The sequence below is a fragment of the Dicentrarchus labrax genome, unplaced genomic scaffold (assembly GCF_905237075.1).
Source record: "Dicentrarchus labrax unplaced genomic scaffold, dlabrax2021, whole genome shotgun sequence".
NCBI classification, from domain to species: domain Eukaryota; kingdom Metazoa; phylum Chordata; class Actinopteri; family Moronidae; genus Dicentrarchus; species Dicentrarchus labrax.
In genome coordinates, this window is record NW_026136710.1 from 10,495,874 (window position 1) to 10,511,825 (window position 15,952).

Consider the following 15,952-nt stretch of genomic DNA (forward strand, 5'->3'; position numbering starts at 1 on the left):
GATGTAACTCGACCCAATCAGTCTGCATTACTTTAGTTTTTCTTTGCTCACTGACTTATCTCATTGATTTCTACAATGGACATGTAAGGTCAGTGAAGACTTCCTGTTTACATAGCCCAGAGGAAAAACATAAAAATGAACGTAGTGAGACAAGAAATAGTTTTAAAGTTATTCAAACATTAGACTTCCCTTTCACTCTTGTTCTTCTTTTACTTACCCTTTGTATCTACATTGAAAGATGAGAAAAGTATTTCAATCTACTTTGTTACACATCAAAGAACCATTTTAGGAGTTTTAGCCCACTTGTTTTGGCCCATTTATTACAGATAAACATACTGCTGACTATTTTCGAAAGAAAGTGGTTTGGATTTGTAAACATGGGGACTTGTCTGCATGTTTTCCTTTCCTGAAATGGCCAGCCATATGCATCTCCTGTGACTGAAGTGGAGTTGTTTTTCGCCCACAAGTAAGTGGGCATACCTAACATGGAGGTCGTCCCTAGACAACAAGGATATGATCCCTCAACAGCTTCCCACCCACAAACCAGCCAGTTGTTTTGATGAGCACCAGGCCCCTTTGGTTTAGATGTTTTTAGCATTTTATTTTTATGTATTTTTCCTGCCTATCTAACTTTCAATTATCTGGTGCAATGAATGGTAGATTTTAGAATAAAATTTGTGAATTATCTGAAATTGTCAAAATTTACTAAAAGTCAAAATAGCAATACTACAGGGTAAAAATAGTCATCAGTCAGCATTAAAAAGGTTATTTAAGTAAAAGTAGAGAAGCATCATCAGCAAACTGTACTTAAAGTATCGAAAATAATCTTACTTGACCACTGTCTGAGTTATATTATTAAATATAACATTGGATTATTATTATTATTATTATTATTATTATTATTATTATTATTATTATTGTTGTTGTTGTTGTTGTTGTTGTTATTGTTGTTGTTGATGATTATTACATGTGAAATGGTACTTAAGTACAGTACTTATTGAGTAACTTCCAACACTGGCATTTGTTACATTATCTATGCTTCAGGAATATATTTCATTAAAAGAGGCAAAAAACGATAAATAAGGTGAAAAGAATACAGTAAATACAAGGTAGCAGTCAAACAAAAATCAGTGTGTGCTACTTGGAAGTTTATGTGTAACCATAAACCTCCTTCGGGGTGAGATGCTGCTTGTTATCTCCCACAACAGTGATAGCAAACTTGTTTTCTACAGTACTTGTGACCCACATTATCTTCCACTAAGTCCTTTTCATACACGCATAGCCCAAGTTGTTTATTTGCTTTAAGTGAAATCATTCGCTCCAACCCACGTCAGAGGATGTTACATAAACTCACATACACACACGCTGCATTTTCTACGCTCCTGCAATCACACATGTTTAGTCTAATTTATAAGAGGTGTACATGTTTATAAGCTTGCTGCTTCTCATGCCGTATCTCATATGACATTCACCCTGATATTTCTAGTATGTGTATAATTGACGGGAAGACAGAAGGCATGCCTGCGCCAACTAAGTTTATATTAGGCATGTTTTGACATGCACTGTCCAGAACAATCTGTGGTCTGAAGATTTACGAGCCTTTATTGCTTTGTGTAATACCAATAACTTGTTAAGGGACCAGACCATATAGATGATCAATCTCTGAATGGCCTCATTATATGCACCGCAATGCACCGGTCTCATTTACCCTCGATTTCATTGAGAGAAGAGCGATGAGACGGTAATAGTCGTTTATCTGTCAGACCCCTCTACTGTGATCAGGCCGAGAGGGAAGGAGAAAATGGAAAAAGGGAGCAAGGGAACAGGTGAAAAAAGGGGTCTGTGGATCAAAGAAGCCCAAGAGGACAAGATGTCAGGTGAACACTGGGAACATAAAAGTACTCTTTTTAACTGAATGATGAAAAAAAATGCTATCAAAAGACTAGGCCGTTTTATGTTCTCACAGAATTCTAGTATTTAATCTAGTATCTAAGGAGATTTTTACTTTTAACTGATGCTGTGATCCCAATATAAAGTAAAAAAACTAGCAAGGTTTTCACCCCACAATTACAACATTATCATTGTATAATGAAAGTTCATGCACTTGTCCAGAACAATAATGCTATTCATTTCAGGTACCAATACTGCAGGGTAGCAGAAATATTCTGTGTGTCAGCAACACTAACTGAAGCTGAAAGAAATACAGTCACTAAATATCTCACAGTGGCTTAAACCTTGGAGATGTCAACTGCAATTTATTAACACAAAGTCTCCTCTCATTCATTTTTCAGCCAGTGATGTCGCCTTCCTTTATGTGTCTATGTGTGTGTTTACATTGTAGCCATTGAGATCAAACTCATCTTAAGACACAAAATAGTGCCCTGTCACTCTTAAAAAACCTTTGGAAGAATCAAGATTCATTCTCTCACAGAAACCAGCCATAGTCCATGACAGCGGGAGAGGGGAGAAATGGGATGGGGTTGAGATTTTTTGGGGGTGTGTGTGTGAGTGTCACATCCAAAGATGCAAAGGCATTATTGATAGAAGCTGAGGGTTCAGAGAGAAAATGTCATTGACGTAACGTTCCCCGTGACGCCAGGCAGATGAAGACAATGTGACCACTGAAAAAGACTGCAAAAGGGCCTTCATAGAAAGAGCGGAGAGAGATCTTTGTGTGAGTGTGTGTGTGTCTGTGAGAAAGAGGATAGTGAGAGAAGATGCATTTATCTTTTGTTTCATTTGGGTCTTTCTTTTTGTGTGTGTGTGTGTGTCCATCTGACAAACAAGTTGTTGTGATGTGTGTGCGAATGTTTTTCCCAGGTTATAACAAACATCTCATTTGTTCAAGCTGAGACTGGCTGTGTAAGACCAGCTGATAAATCACATTGAGTCTTGTGTGTGTGTGTGTGTGTGTGTGTGTGTGTGTGTGTGTGTGTGTGTGTGTGTGTGTGTGTGTGTGTGTGTGTGTGTGTGTGTGTGTGTGTGTGTTGTGTTTAAGTGTGTTGGGTCATTGACACGGTCTGCTATTGATCAGGGACAAGGGAGGACACGCCATATCTTCACACCACTGTGCAGTAAAATTTATTCAAACACAAGCATTTGCTCAAATGGTGTATTATCGATCATCTCCTTATTTGTGTATCAACAGGCTCCCACACAAAGTACTACAAACAACACACATTCTCTTTTTCCTTCTAAGTAGAAAATAACCCCACAATTCCCCTAATGAGGAAAAGAGAAAAGCAATTTTCCCCAGTGAGCTTCCTGTTGTTTTTTTCCCCGTTGGTCCCTCTGTTTTCTCTCTCGTCTCTATCACGTTCAGCTTGGCTCTAACATGGTTTAGAGTATGCCTTCTTAATGGCAATCTCCCTACTGTTCCTCTCTCTCAGTCCCCCTTGTTTCTCACCCACCAAACGAGGGATGTAAACAATCTGTTGTTCAGAAAATGCCCACAACTCTTGTTTATTAGAAGGGAGGTGATATTACAGGGGTGATTTTATTAAGGGGAGCTATAAAAACTGAGAGGAAGGAAGGATAAGTGGAGGGAGTGATGGAAGAGACATAATAAAACAAAGACAAAAAGTAAGAAATAAAATGGAAAGCCCCCAAAACAAAAAAAAACAAAAAAGCCGGTAGAAATAGCGAAGTTAAATGAATCAAAATAGCGCACACCACTGACACCCATCTCCTCATGTGAGCCTGTCATAAAGATGCCTAGTGATAAATAAGCCTTTATTGCTTTTTCCTATCTTGCCTCCGATCTCTCCGTCTTCTTTCTGTCTCCGTATGACTAAACCACTCCCTGCCCCCCAGCAGCCCAACAATATCAGCAACTCAAACTAACAGCATGAATACTCCTTAAAAAAGACATGTTTTCCCCCTCCAAAGCCAAAGAAAAGCTCCATAAAATCCATTTCCATGATGCACCCTCTCTTTTCAGATTAGCCAGCAACTAAGACATATATTCTATAGAAGAGAAATAAAGTGGTAGTTCAGACACCCTACCTGGCAAGAGGAAGTGGTTCCAGGTTACAATCCACTTAAGGCAGATACAGGCACTCCACACATCCCCATTAAAGTGGCCTACTTCCTCTGTCAAACTGGTGTGTGAGTGTTTGCGGCTTGCTAGCTGGGGTTGGTGTGTGTGATTCTGTCAGTGTGGGCTAGGCCAACTGAACTGTTCATACACAGAGTGAGAGCGAAGGGGGAAGAGAGTGAGAGAGAGAGAGAGAGAGAGAGAGAGAGAGAGAGAGAGAGAGAGAGCGAGAGCGAGAGAGAGAGAATGCCCAAGAGGCTAAGAAGGTAGACTCCCAAGCTGCACAAACAAGTGAGAAGGAAAGAAGGAGAGGGAGGAGATAGCAATAATGAGAAGAGACAAATGAGCAGTGAGAGCTCAGAGAGAAGCATATGCATGGATGTGAGCAGTGTGTATAGTGACCGGCCTCAATGATTGCAAATGTGTGCATGTCTGCAATTATTGCCTAACAAACGTGCACATATATTGTGTCCATTTGTGCCCACACACACAACACCCCCACCCTTCATTTCTTTGTGAAGACATTAAGGCAGGTCCCACAGGATGCACAAGCACACAATGGACACATATGAACACACACAAACACGTGTATTGTAAGTTTCAATACACATACATGTTTCTAGTACACACAGTGCAGCTACAAAGTCACATGGAAAGCATATATGAAGCAGGAACCATGCCATGTTATAAAAATGTCCTATCTTAAAAGGAAACACTAGCACATAATAGCTGTTTAATAGCAGCTGTAACACTGAGAGGTCACCTATGTGTCAAGGAGAAAGTTCCTGGTTTTGTAGCCACATTTCTAAATTCAGTTCTTTTTAAATTCCTCTTCTAAATTTCTAGATGTAACAACTTAATGTGTGCATTTGTAATGCCTTGTGTGTTTTATATCGTCCATAATAATAGCTCATTTCTTATTGTCGTTTTCTAGGTCACTGTAGATATATTGAAAGGTTATATATAGATATTGTATGTTTGCACTCTATAAGTGAGTCGTAGCCTGCCACAATATCCTTGACTTGGATGACATCAATGCACCATTTCTATTCAAACAATGCCTCAATGAGGCAGAGACCGGGAAGGGCTTCATGAACCAGAGAGCTGGAATGGCAAAGGCAGCTAATGGCAGTTTCTGACCTCAGTAGCAATGGTTCTGCACAGTTTTTTTTTTCACACAGGCAATTACATTTCCAGAGGGTTACTATGATGAAAACAACCAATAATAAAACATTCTATAATGCATATACTGCAGGCACCATCAGAGCTAGCATGGATACTAATTACGCTAAGATCTGTGCCACTTGCTGAGTTAAACTCAGGGCTGGGTATTTTAGAACATGTTCAATCCGGACACATTTTAGTCGTTCTGTTCCTAAAGATAATGCAACAAGTGCAAAAGCAGGTCTGTATGAATTTGTGTGTCCTTAACATCTCACTAAAACCGTCTGTGGCTACACTTCATATACCCTATACAACAAACATTATAAAAAAATATGATACATACATATACGTATGATATAAGCATCAAAAGTGAATAAATCAGTCTGTGCATTTCGAGCCAGCTGTTTGCATGTACTTTTTAACCAAAATCTGAGTGAAAACGAAGAAAATATAAAAAAAAATATTTAAAAATAAAACTCAAGATACAGTGCAGCAAAAAGGTTTTTACACTCGGCAGTGGTGGAAAAGTTGGTGGTATATTGATAAAAGCAAAATGTGATGACGTGCAATAGAAACAGACTCCAAGACAAATAAACCATGAAGAACATGAAGCATGTGACTCAAACATCCACCAAAGCTTCTGCTCTACTGGAGAGACTAAAAATAGTGGCAGACGAAAACACCGAATCTGTGTGGAACAATAAGGAGACTGTAATGTTCCTTAGATTAATACAAACAAACAGAAAGGCCATATTTCTATCATGTTTTGTACATTATTTGTTTACCATTTGGTTTAATTGCACCTGACCTGAGAATTCGTGTCACTAGCTGTTTATCTTAATGAACAACTCCTAATGTTCGCAGATTTTCTGGAAATTAAATTTGAGCTATATTTGGATGGAAACCTGGCTATTGTGCCTTATTAAATAGACAAATATACCTGCTGTACCTGAGTGGCTAATTGAACCATACGGTACTCGCTCTGTTACTCGTTCATTCATACACACTCCCTCTCTCTCTCTCTCTCTCTCTCTCTCTCTAGTCTCTCACCTTTCGCTCAGTCTGTTATCTCAAGAGCCTCTCTGTGCTACTCGGGGAAAAAGGTTGGGGTTTTTTTATCTCCTCACTGTGACAAGGAACATTTGAAATTGAAAGGCAGGAGACACGAACACCTGCTGTCTCTCTACACGGTTCTCTGCTCCGGTCAACAACTATCTATCACTGACAATACACTCCAAGAGGTAAACGTCCAACACAAAACAACATGGTTTTGTATACAGCAGGTAACAGTTAAACACTAATTACTGCAAAAAAAAATGAAATGAAAAATAACATGAACCCAGAAGTGTTTGCTGTAAATACACTGGTACTGAGTCAACATTAGTTTCTCAAATAATTAATAATTATTTTCCCTGCCAACTACATGAGCCCCAACTACTAATAAAGAATTAATCACACTAAAGCAATTTTCCAGATTGTGATTTTGTCTCAGCTTCTGTTTTCTCAAGGTGGCATTAATTAGGAAAAACTCTGGTGACATTATTGTACTCATATATACTCATATAGTCCAAATATTCTGAGCAAAATTTCAATGACTGGCACTTGATATATTATTCAGAAAAGAGTGAGAAAACATCCATGCTTAGGGGGAAAAAACAAACAAGTCAAGCCAGTCTCAAAAGACACAATTACTGTGCAATGTGAAATATTTACCAAAAAACTCCATGGTTGTATAAATGTGGGAAAAGGGGGGGGATAGTTGTGACTTCACCTAGGACAGTTGTGATCGCAGCATGCAAACAGTGCTACTTACACAACCTAAACACAGTCAGTTTCACACTCAGAACTCATTTACACCATATTTACAGTAATAAGAATGTACACACAGAATCACAAACACAATAATCCCAATCTCAACTACAGAGACACCCCCAGAAGTCTCCAGACAGACGGAGCTCTCAGTCTGACCTTCATACCAGTACAAAAGATAACATACATTACCTTAGACACAGGCATCTGGCCGCGTAGTGTGCTTGCTCGCTTTGTAAGAGTGTGTTAAGTGTGTGATTATTCTGTCCCAGAGTACAGCAAAGAATGGCACAGTTCATCCACACACACACACACACACACACACAGTGAGAGAGCACGTGTGCAGCACGAATAGATACAGGCTGCTAATCCAATGTGACCATATGTGATTATTTTTTCCTGTCCGTTTCTCTGGTTGTGTCTGTGCTTCTTTTCTCCTCCTTGGTCTGTTTCTTGTCTGTGTTGTTGCTGCAGTCCCAGCTTCTCTATCCCCCCAAGCTCGGTAATAACGTGTGTGCCAACGTGTGTGCAAAAGAGAGGGAGAAAGAGAGGGAGAAGAGAGGGAGAGAGAGAGGGAGGGAGGGGGGGGTAAAGAGGGATTTGGTTAAGGAGGGGAAATGAAGACAGATGGAATCAGGGAGAGACAGAGGTGCGAGAGTGAAGGGAGGAATTGTAAATAATGTCATGTATTAAAAACGTAGAGAGAGTGATGGTTATGAAAAGTCTCTCTCTCTCTCTCTCTCTCTCTCTCTCTCTCTCTCTCTCTCTCTCCCCCCTCTTTTCCCCTACATGCTATTTTTAGAAGTTGCACTGTCGCAAATCAAAGCGCTGAATCAAAACCTATCAAAGAGCAGGATGTTAAGGGCCATGTCTTTCACACCTAATAAGACACACACACACAGACACACACACACACACACACACACACACACACACACACAAAACCTTAAGCGTCTGTTACAATGACCATGTGCCTGCAACAAACCTGAAGGGGAGCCATGTAAGCTATTCATCAGGCCTTATCTAATCATATCATGTGCTAATAAATAATGGGTTTTTGAAATAGCTATTTTAAACACTGTCAATTACACTGCACAGACCGCAGTCTACTTCACCGTCTCTGGCTAAAGGTATTCTTGAAGAAACATTACCAGATCACGCATAAAGTAATGATTTACATTTAAAAAGTAGAATATCAACTTAACTAAACTTCAATGTTTGCCAGTTTCATTTGCTTCCAAGCACTTCCTGCTCCCTCCTGTAAATTGGTGGCAGAATATTTGTTCTGTTCTCAATGTCACTACTGTCATCAAACACTTGTGCTAATCAAAAGCGTCCTCGTGGCAATAAGAGCCTCGTTATTTGAAAACTAAACTATTATCCCAGCTCCATTGCATGTTCAGTGGAGCAAACGTCATCTTTTCCGAGTAAAGAATGTGCATAATTAAAATTGACAGTGAATGGATTTCATGCTCTGCTGTACCTTCTCCGTCCGCGAGGCTCTTATCTATACTGGCTACTGTGCTGATGCATAATTGCCATTATATAACACAGTTATGAATAGTTAAAGGTGAGCTAAAATAAAGCCAAACACCACTCCATCAAAGGGAAATCATTAATGTTTAAAGAGAGACAAGGGAATTAATCCTACACTACAGGCCACAATGAATAACATCGCTGAGCGAGTGTGTGTGTGTATAACTGAGAGGGAGAGGTAGAAAGCAGTGGGGAAAAGAGACAGTGATAAAGATAGACAAAAATAGCTGTAATAAGCTCTAATGCAATTACAAAAGGTAAAGAAGTGAAAGTAAGAAGAGAGAAGATGCTGGGAAAAGAGAAAAAGGGGGCTAATGACACAGGAGTCTCTGGTTGACGCAAAACAAAAGACTTTTAAAAAATATGATGAGATGAGGTTTAAACTTTTGCAACGTTTACATTTTTCTTGCTTAAGCCTCCATATTAATGTACCGTAGAATGAGGAAAGTGCACCAGACATGCTCTCAAATGAATGACATATGCATTCATGTATTACCTGGAGGACTCGCAGGAGTTTCTCAATACTTTACTAATAAACCGTTGTTTCTACGAACGAAGTAAAGTTTGAGATAGTGTGACTACTTTATCCTCTGTCTCTCACACACACCTTTTAGAAAAAAAACTAAAAGGTTCTGTCAGGATAGCTGTCCTGGATATCTGTCTACTTCGTGACAACGTGGCACACACACAGCAGAAACTCTACAAAGGTGCAACTTTTTGATTGCAAATCTTTGACAGTTTCAGTACAGAGGTAAGTCTTGATCTGTGGTGACCAATCCTGATAGATTTTGGATTTTTTTTAAAAACTGTTAGCACAAAAGGTGGCCACTGAAGAAAATGGCACCACCCACTTACTGACAGTTCGGCAGGGTATAAATGCTGCATTTAAGCTTCTTGAAAGATGATCTCTCTAACCAGCAGACTACTCTGTTACCATTAAATCATTTTAAAAGAATGTTTTCAGAAGCCGAAATCTCATCAAATCCCATTGAGAAAGAAAACAAGTCCTAACTACACTGCTGAGTGTTTCAGCTTGGTTCCTCATATCTGCTCCATTTGAACAAGTTCTAAATCTGGATGTCACACTTCGAAAGACAACACGTCCCAAAAATAGGATGCAGTGTGCCGTTTGTGTGCATGTGAATGCACGTGTGAAGAAAAGAGATGAGCAAAGACAAGACAAATCGAATTCATCCGTGTCTAATTAGAGACAATGAAGGGGAAAGTGTGTGTCTGTTGCAGAGAAACAAAGAGAGCAAGAGAAATGTTAATCATGTGAACATGTGCCAGTGCAAATGTTGCCCATATTTTAGCTTAAATTTAAATACATTTATGATCATTTTTCTGACTTTATGTTTAAATGGAGTGGTGATCTTTCACTAAGTTCCTTATATCTTACATGTAAATATTTGTATCTATGCTGTTTATACAATTCCCCACTTGTAGCAGCCTCTGTCACTCCTTCCCTCATTGGACACACAGTGAAAATAGAAATGACACACACTCTTTCTGTCACTTACTTGTTAGCTTTCTCCTTGAATTCTCACTCATGCCTCCCATTGTAACCCAGTGAAGCTGTCTTTCTCTTCAACTCCCTAGGCTTAGAAACCTACGGCTCTACCTGTCACCGTCTCAACACACTGTCCATCACCAGACTATCACTTCTAATATGCTTCCTCTGCTATTATCAGTGTCTTCCTCACAACCCCATCTTTCTGAGTCCTGCCAACACCGAGAGTCTTGTTCAATCAGTGAGAATCACACTAATCTCATTCTGATCCAGCACAGATTTACTTCACATCGTCCAAAAAATGTTATTTGTATTTTGTAATTTGTGTTTGTAATTTACTCTTTACTTTCTTTTTTTGTAGATTTGTAGCCTGCGCTCTGTTGCAAACCAGATGTCCAATTTGGGGCAAAAAGCATGAAATTGAAGACCACTGAGTCATTGGTCTCCTCGCACAAAAACAAGTAAACATACGATTAAGTACACTTGTGTTGAATAAAGTATTTGTATACTTGTTATTGGACAAGTTTATTACTTACTGGAACACTTTTTAGTTTATAGAAGTATACTCAAAAAGATCCCCTCCAGACATGTATTAAGACATTAAAATCCTGAAAAAGGCATGTACTCCTTCCAGAATCTGTGAACATGAAAATTATGTTCATTTCTAAAGTTTCTAAAGATGTCTCCTACTTCACTGCAAAGTCCATTCTCAGTGTATGTGCACTGCTGGCTTCAAGTTTCTACATCACACTTGTACATACTGGTTGCATACTGGATTAAACTATTTGCGATGTTACAAATCATGCTCATGGGCCCACCCCTAAACATCAGATTTTCAATGAGTACAGAGAAACTTTCCACTTTTAAGCAGATGAATGTGAAAACATCATTCTAGTGTCAAACTCTGCACTTAGATCATTGTGCACAGTGAAGCTCAAACATCCAACCGTAGAAACAAGAAGAAAAACAGATTTTTGAGTGGAGTGGTGTTGTTGCAGTGTTAAAGTATACTCAAAGGGAACTTCCAAGTACTTCTCTTCCTTTTTATCTTTATCATCCTACTCTACATTGGATTTGACAGCAATTTCTTTTATGTTTGTAGAATTTATTAACTATACAATGAGGGAAAACAGATTGTATTTCCTTTTAAATCTACATCTTCCACCTCCCAGTGAGACTTTTGACCATTAACCACTAGTACTGCTGCTTAATATCAGACTTCAATCTACACCTGTAGCCCACGCAGAATGCATTGTACAGACTGAAGAAGCAGTCAAGGTACATTAGTCAGCATGTGCCTATCAGGGGAGTAAATGTGGTAAAATTGATGCTTTTCTGAACAGTAGATATGCAAAGTTGGCAAACACAGTAGGATAGTGACATATCCTGTCAAGCTGACACTCAGGTGCTGCTGGTGTGTGTAGCATGATATTCTTTATTGAGAAAATGGGAAAAATGGGGAAAAAATATCCTGAATTGTAGTGGAGCCATCGGCTTATTTTCTGTTCATTATTTTGTGTTGCTGCTTAAGATTCAGCGTGCCCTCGTAGTGAGATATGCCTCTCAAAAGATGCACTTTCACTGACACTTCCTATCTGTCCAGAGCTTCATGTAACATTGATTGAGTGCATATGTGTTTGCCTGAGTTGGAGGGACACGGCAGAATAGGAATCCAGAGGAGAGGAGACCACCACGGTCTTTAATGTCATCACAGTTTGTCGAGTCGAGAGAAAGACAGAGACGGAACGAGAGGGTCTTTGTCCTTGCGTCACTGCTTCCTCCAACATAAATGCTGTATTAGAACCACTTCAGTAGCTAAAACAGATTCTCATAAATGTGAAATGAGACAGCCAGAGAAAGAGAACAGAACAAGCTGCCTCCAAACCTCAACAGGCACACTTTATTCATTAGCAGCAACCATCTTTTTTTCACTGTTCATGTGAGGCTATGCTCTCATGGAGAACATTTCTGCCACTTTTACTGCAGATAGTTTGCTTTCCTGTTCTGACTCAGATAAGGAGTGCCAGCATTGCTCATCAAATTCTAACAGTGTGTGATGAAGTGCGGCTGTCATTTTCAAACTGTCTAGTCCTGCTTTAATTCCCATTTGAGGGGTGTGAGTGTGTGTGTGTGTGTGTGTGTGTGTGTGTGTGTGTGTGTGTGTGTGTGTGTGTGTGCGTGCGCACAACTGAACAAATGTATTTGTCCAGCAGCTTAGTGGCTAATGCGGCCCAGACAAGAATGTTCCGGAAGCTTTTGAAGGAAGGAGCTCACAGACATCTAATGGCTGCGGGATACCAGACCCCAGTCGTGTCTGTACGGACACAAATAAAATAAAGATGATCTGTTTATATACTGTATACTGAGCATGATGGATGGTGTTGGGTGGTCTGATTAAGGATCCTTGATGATAAAAATATTATTTGGGCTAATTGTGAAGTTGCTACCAAAACATTACAACTTTCCTGATTTCACTTTGAAGGTACTAAAAGTACAGCCACATTAGCCGTCCATTGTATTAAATTGCCCTGCACTCAGCCCTTGTAATGTGTAATGTGTAATCTGTGATGCAAAATGAATAAATATTGAACAAAGTGATCGTGAATAGTTTATAGTCTATTAGAGCGATGCGGCAGTTTGTAGTCTGGTAATGTAAGATTGTACAAAACAAAAACAACAGGCCTCATTAAAGAATCACTGGTACACATAGGCACATTGGCTTGTTTGAGTGATTTGGGGAAGTTATCGCACTCAATCTTCGAGTGGTCCAGACTTGCCTTACAAGCCAAGAACAAACAATCTGGAGAAAAAAAACACTTAATCTGAACACATTTTGAGTTTAAATATGTTACTGAAATGAACTCAAATTAAATAACAAAAACTTAAATGAATGTAATGCAAAATTAATACTCTCTCTCTATATATATATAATATTTGACTGGCTCTTATTAAATCGTCATCTTGTTGCACCCTCTTCTTCCGAAATGATTTAATGGTAATCAACTTGAGAATTAGCACCACCATCTCGACATAATCTCAGTGGATGCACATTAATTTGCATTGTCTTCTGTCAATTTTCTCAAACTTTGGTTAAAATTCGTGCAACATTTGAATGGAAACCTAGCTTGTGCACTTTCTGCATAACATTCTCGATGACTATGTCATCCCTTTGACCACCCCCCATCTAAGCCAGAAAGAAAGAGAGGCACCAGTGATTCAAGTTAAAGTTAGTCATCGTAAACATTCGCCCCAAATCCTCTGACTTTATATGAAGCTCTGCAAAAAATAGAAACTGGCAAACTCTCATCATGCCCCACTCACTGAGGGACTGGAGGATTAGAGAATCTCCAAGTGAAAAGGGCTCGCATCCAAGTTCCTCCAAAGCGCTCAGGGGCTGGAGGAACACTGTGACGGAGTAACCCCATTTGCTGGAAAAACATGAATGAACAAAGTAACATAAATAGATAGAATGACTGTGATTCCTATGTATGTTTTCCTTTTGGTGAGGATTCTGCTTTCTCTGCACACTTCAACATAACTCTTGAGTAAAGTGCATGCTTCAGCTAAGTGTGGATTTACTCGGCTTTGTGCATGAGAGGAGAAATGCAGTTTCTGACAAGGGAAATGTCTGATTCAATGGGAAATTTTCTAAAGCTCCTTTGCTGCAATTCTTACTCACTGGCAGAAATACACACAGTGCATCAAAAAGATACACTCTATTCAGTTTTCAAAATAAGTTCCAGCGTTGACTCAGCAGTAACAATGGGGGCAGAAATGAAGTTATTTAGGCACTACTGGAGGAATATTCTTCTGGAACAATTTCTGTGATGTTCTGAACATTTTAATGATGCTTCTAAGTGGATTGAACTAGAATATAAAAATGTTTTTTGTGTTTGTTCTGTGCTGAATAAAGGTGCACATGTTCATTATTATTATTATACCATAATTATCATATTGACTTTCATCATATTTAGTGTGATTCAGATCTCATAGTTTGTTTTTTCTGTGTTTATCTGTGGAAGGATCTGACCAACATTGTCTGCACATCTACTAGAATGTGTGTCCTCCTTTCTTTTGCAAAAATGCAATTACCCAAATAATACAATACAAAATGTGAAGTAAAACACTTTGTTTTTATGGTTTTTAAAGGGTCCCATGCAGCAGATAGGATACTACAATGGCAATCTCCTCTTATCTCCCATACTTGACAAAGCTGATTTGCATATAATTAAACACATTTGGAGTTGACTGAATACAAACTATTTGCCTCTAAGGTACTCTGGAGAAATGCAATCAAAAGTGAACTAATTTGTCAAGACGTAAAATGTTATGATTAAGCATGTATTTCCTTGCCTTCGGGACACTGTTCAGATTTCCATTTAAGGAGAGATGCAATAAAGGGCTCTAATAACTACACAAAGAATGTATACAGGAATAATTCCACAGGGCAGGACACACATACACACTTGCATGTATAATTTCACTGAGACAGTACCATCAGCTTTTGCAGGAGCAATTAAGAACTTTTTTAAAGGAATATGTGTGATTCTGTGTGTCTGAAACCATGTCCATCCCTAAGATGGCCAAATTTGATTGAATTTGAAAATGATGTGCATCCACATAAGCATTTTAGGGTTGCTTTTGTAAAGATTTAAACAATAAGAAATAGAAAAAAAATCTGTAAAATAAACTAAATCTGTTCTTCATCTTATTTTGGTCAGCAAACTTCCTTTCTTTTTCTTTTCTTCTTTTTGCTTTATCCACTCTGGAGAGCATTTTTGAAAAGCTAAAGTAACAGATGTAAAAAACAAAACAAAACTTAACTTTAGCCAGCTAGGTGTGAGTGTACTCTGAGAGACAGAGAGAAAGAGAGAGAAACTTGGACTGTCATATTTGTGTTACAATGCCCTTTTGTAACATTGTGATTGTGCAAATATGCCCACATTTATACATTTATTAGTCTTATTATTATTGTAACTGTGAGAGAGAGAGATCAGCCTACCTCCTCCTAAGAGCATCAAAATCATCCAACTTTGCACACTTAAAAAGTTCAATTTGCTCTCTTTTAACGCAACTGAAGCTTTAAGAAGCATAATTAGCCACCACTTACACAAGGCTTTAACCCGTGGGTCAAGGGAATTTCCTACAAGGATCATTGCACGATTTAAATACTAATACAAATTGGAAAAACAACCAATATGCTGGTTTTGTCAATAGTTTGGGTAAATGGCATTGACTTGCGTGACTAAGCATGTTTGCTAAGCTGTTTTGTTATCGAACAATGCTGTAAATGTGTGGGTGTACCTAACTGCAAAGCAGCATCTACAATGCCCTTTGTGTTACAATATATGCACGCACATTCCTGCAGGAATACACTGTAGTAGTAAAACGTGTGTGAGCTTATGTATCTTATGTTTGAAACTGTGTTCAAATGTTTTATCTGTTGCGATGTTGGGCAAAGTTCATAAAGTTCACCCTAAAGTAGTTCAGATATTGGAGAATATTTAAATACGGGCCAAGTTCTGGGTCATTTACACTTCTGGGTAATCAGGTCCCATCCTCAATCTTTTCAGATGAACCATATGGACAAAAATACACACTCATACACAGGGACACACATGAATACACACACATGCAGAGAGAGAAAGGGATGAAAGACTGTCGGCTTGTCCTTCTCTCTTTCTCTCTTTCATGTGCTGATGAAATGAAGCCCTAATGTACAACAGGTGTGATATCTGCACACAAGCCTATTTACCCCTTTTAATCACCTTTCAGCTAAACTGAAAAGAAACTCAAATGTTGGGCTGCTTTTAGATTTATGTGGTGAATGGGCTCTCTTTGCTATTCATAAAAAATGAAAGATATAAGGAATGAAGAAAAGAAAAAATACTCTATAC

General features: G+C 38.8%; 1 protein-coding gene across 6 annotated transcripts in view; it reads right to left on the reverse strand.

Annotated features, from left to right (window-relative positions):
- Nucleotides 1-15,952, reverse strand: part of rgs3a (regulator of G protein signaling 3a) — a 148,228-nt gene that overhangs the window by 43,416 nt on the left and 88,860 nt on the right. Inside the window, exon 1 of one of the 6 annotated variants that reach the window (XM_051413185.1) lies at nucleotides 7,202-7,444. The exons of 4 other annotated variants lie outside the window; for them this stretch is intronic. In XM_051413185.1, the coding sequence (XP_051269145.1) occupies nucleotides 7,202-7,216 (15 nt within the window). In that variant the 5' untranslated portion in view covers nucleotides 7,217-7,444. Of the gene's footprint in view, nucleotides 1-4,005; nucleotides 4,167-7,201; nucleotides 7,445-15,952 lie in introns of those variants that run through there. One more of the 6 variants, XM_051413186.1, reaches the window with a different exon arrangement.